Consider the following 3,849-nt stretch of genomic DNA (forward strand, 5'->3'; position numbering starts at 1 on the left):
TAGGCGAGAAAATGATTTAAATAAATGACTAAAGCACGTCAAAAGGGGGTACGGAAAGTAAATGAAATGAAAATAAAAGTACGCAGAACAAGTGGGGACCACCAAGGGTACATAGAATGAATTAAAAAGTTCGATTTCGGGAACTTACCGGTTGAAGACCGAAGAACGAACGAAAGACGGCGGAAAATCTTCACGGAATCACCCACGGAAACATTTCGGACGCGTTACGGAAGCGCCTCGGCTTGGATTTTCTTCACGGAAACGATTTTTTCACTAATTTCAAGTGATCCTCAGATACCAGGAGGGTTGAACGTTTTTATTTCCACCCCTCTGTTTACTAAATACACCCCCTGCCTTTTTTGCTGATTCTTTTTCCGTAACGTTACGAAAATTTATGAATTCCGTAACGATACTTGTTTTCCTTCCGTAATGTTACGGAACCTTACAGATTACGTAATCATCCCTTTTTTGGCTTTCGAAACGTTACGGAACCTCACGGATTGCATAACAATGCTTCCTTTTGATTTCCGGCATGTTACGGAACTTCACGGATAGTGCAACAATGCTCTCTTTTGACTTCTGGCACGTTATGGAACTTTACGTATTGTCCAACAATGGGTGCCAAGTACCTCGAAGGGGTCAAGCAAAGCTTGCATGCCATCAAACAATGGTCCTCGGACGAAATTAGGGTATGACAATCATCAATAAATGTAATATAGTATTTATTACCATTTAAAGATGATACTCTCTGAGGTCCCCCAACATCTGTGTGAACCAATTGCAACTTTTGAGTTGCTCTCCAAGCTGATTGAGGAAATGGTTTTCTGACTAGCTTACCATATTGGCAAGCCACACAATCGGCTAACTTGTCTTCAAGCATTGACACACCTTTCACCAAGGCATGTTTTTGCATGTATAAAAGTTCAGCAAGATGGAAGTGCCTGAGCCTTTTGTGCCATAGTTCAACATTGGTGGTCATACTTGAAAAATCTATTTGCTTCTCCTCCATCAGATTTAGAGCATAGCTTTTAGCCCTCATTTTCACCCTGAATACGTCTTTGCCCTTTGCATCTTTGATCAAGCACCAATTTTCTTCAAATATAACTTTGAAGCCCTTCTCTACAAGTTGAGCAACACTAAGTAAATTTTGATCAATGTCAGGCACATATAAGACATCAGAGATATATTTCAAACCTGTCAAGCTTTCAATAGCAACAGTCCATTTTTCCCTTGATTGAGATGAAATCACCATTTCCAATTTTTACTTTGGAAACAATGGTTTTGTCAAGTTCTTTAAAGAGTTTCAGGTCATTGGTCATATGGTTTGTGCAGCCGCTGTCTATTAACCATGAATCACTAGAACTATTGCTAGTGGCAAAGCATGTTGCGACAAAGAGTTGTTCATCTTCTTGTTCCTCCACAACCACCTTTGCCTCCTCTAATTTGGACTTGCATATTCACTCTACATGTCCCATATTGCCATAATTTCTGCACTTGACATCTGGCCTCCACCAACATTTTCTTTCAGGATGATTTGTCTTTTTGCAATGCGAACAAGGAGGAAAGGTCTCACCTTGCTGCTTGTTGGAGCCTTCTGGTTTTGTTCCTTCATTTGTTGTTCTTCTTGTCTTTGCCACCTCTTGAATTTTGTGCTTTCGTATGAAATGCACCTTGTACCACCTCCTCTTGTCTCATCATTCTTCTTTGCTCCTGGGATTGTAGAGCATTTATGAGTTCTCCCAAGGTGATGGTTGACAGGTCTTTAGACTCCTCCAATGCTGATATCTTCGATTCATACTTCTCGGGTATAGTGACCAGGATTTTTTGCACTATTCTTTCATCAGGAAAGTCCTTCCCAAGAAGCCTCACTCTATTTGCTATGCCAAACAGCCGGTCAACATAGCCTTTAATTGTTTCAATCTCATTCATGCTCTACATCTCGAATTCTCTGCCCAAGTTGAGTACTTGCATGCCTTTGGTTCTTTCACAGCCTTGATATTCTGATCTGACATAATCCCAAATCTGTTTGGCAGACTTGAAGTTCATGATTCTTGTAAAAATAATTTTTTACAGCAGAGAAAAAGCAATTTTTATCCTTAGCCTTTTTGGTCTTCCTCTCTCTGTGATTCTTCATCTGAGCCACCGTTGGATTTAAAGGTAGTTCAGGAACATCATAGTTTTCTTCTACTGCCTCCCAAAGATCCACAGCTTCAAGATGAGTGGTCATCCTTGCAACTCATAATTCGTACTCCTCACCATCAAAAATTAGTGGTGGACCTGCTGTGTATGGTGTTTCTCCCTCCATTACGATTTCTCTCAACTCACAGGTCCCTTAAAGATAAGAGCTCTAGACAGTAGACAGAAGTATTAAAGAATGAAAGAGAGTGTAAAGGAAATTGAGACTGCAAAAACTTATTTTATTCAGATATGAAGCAACATATTTATAAACAGAGAAAAGAAAGTAACTGCTAACAGAGAGATAACATCACTAACAGATCATGCCTAGAGAATAGGACCAAAACTACTTTAACCTTTCAATCAACATGACTTTTATTTTTCCTAAAAAATAGCATAAAAATCTGATCTACTATAGTTTGTTAGACAGTTCCAACAATCACATCTTAACAAGACCTAACATTATGTTTAGTATTTGCATGTGTGCTCGTTATCACTCATGTCTTAAAGAGTGATATTTCTCAACAGTTAAGAGAGTTATGAAGTATCTTAGAGGAACCTTAGATGTCGACTTATGGTACCCTAAAAGTGTTGAGATCTCGCTAGTGGGGTACTTAGATTCAGACTTTACATGATGCAAGCTAGATAGGAAGAGTACAAGTGGCACTTGTCGCTTATTAGGAAATACCTAGTATCTTGGAATAGCAAGAAGTAAGCATGTGTTGCCTTGTCTACAACTGAGGCTGAGTACATTGTTGCGGGGGGTTGTTGTGCATAAATTTTGTAGGTTAAACAATAGCTTTATGATTTTGGATTGCACTTAGGACACATTCCTTTAAGATGCGATAACACTAGTGCCATTCGTCTAACCAAAATCTTATCATGCATTCTAGGACAAAGCATATAGAGATTATGAATCATTTCACTAGGGATCATATTCACAACGGTGATTGTGATATAGAGTTTATTGATACAAACTCATAACTAGCTGATATCTTCACTATACCTTTAGCAAGGGATAAGTTCTTTCACCTTCATAATGAACTCGACATTCTAAGTGAGTATAAATTTACTTAAGCCAATTAGGGAGTACTTGTTCATGTACATAAGCATTTACTTTTGTTTGCTTTTTTGTTTGTACATGTAGTTTGCATTCTTGAACATTTAGCATTCATAAAAAAACCATTTTAGCATGTTTAATTCTGGAAAATTGTGATTTAGCATGCATGATAATTGATTAGCATATTTTGTACGATATTTCAAGTTGAGGTTGATATCAAAGCCTTCTAGGTAAACCTGTAATCGATTACCAACCTGGGCAATTGATTATTTCAAGTAAAGACAGAAAGCCTTACTCTCTACTTGAACCTGTAATCGATTACCAGGCGTCTGAAACATTTTCAGAAACTGAAAAAGATGCCTCCCCTGTTCTTTTTAAAGCTTGCCCAGACCTAGAAACCTCTTACATTCTATCTCAGACCTCTTTTTGAAACCTAAGAGAGTATATTTGTTATGCTTCAACCTTCTAAACACCTAAACCATTCTTTCTACCTTCACCTTCAACCTTCATCAATGGCAGAGAAGAAGAACAAGAGGATAAAGAGCATTAGGCATAGACCTACAACCCCGAGAATGGAAAAGGAGAAGGAAACAACAAAGAGTGGTCCTTCAGGA

The 3,849-nt window shown here is 38.3% G+C and overlaps 1 protein-coding gene across 1 annotated transcript; it reads right to left on the minus strand.

Moving 5' to 3' along the window:
- Nucleotides 1-1,608: 1,608 nt before the first annotated feature.
- LOC114398650 lies at nt 1,609-1,929 on the minus strand. The gene has a single exon (XM_028360826.1). It carries the CDS (start codon nt 1,927-1,929, stop codon nt 1,609-1,611), a length of 321 nt encoding a protein of 106 aa, XP_028216627.1.
- Between the last annotated feature and the right edge of the window lie 1,920 nt (nt 1,930-3,849).

Source organism: Glycine soja, chromosome 19 (assembly GCF_004193775.1).
Source record: "Glycine soja cultivar W05 chromosome 19, ASM419377v2, whole genome shotgun sequence".
Lineage (NCBI taxonomy): Eukaryota > Viridiplantae > Streptophyta > Magnoliopsida > Fabales > Fabaceae > Glycine > Glycine soja.

Excerpts from the sequence above, each read along its gene's own strand:
- LOC114398650 (XM_028360826.1), bottom strand. The coding sequence starts at position 1,929 with ATGAATGAGATTGAAACAATTAAAGGCTATGTTGACCGGCTGTTTGGC.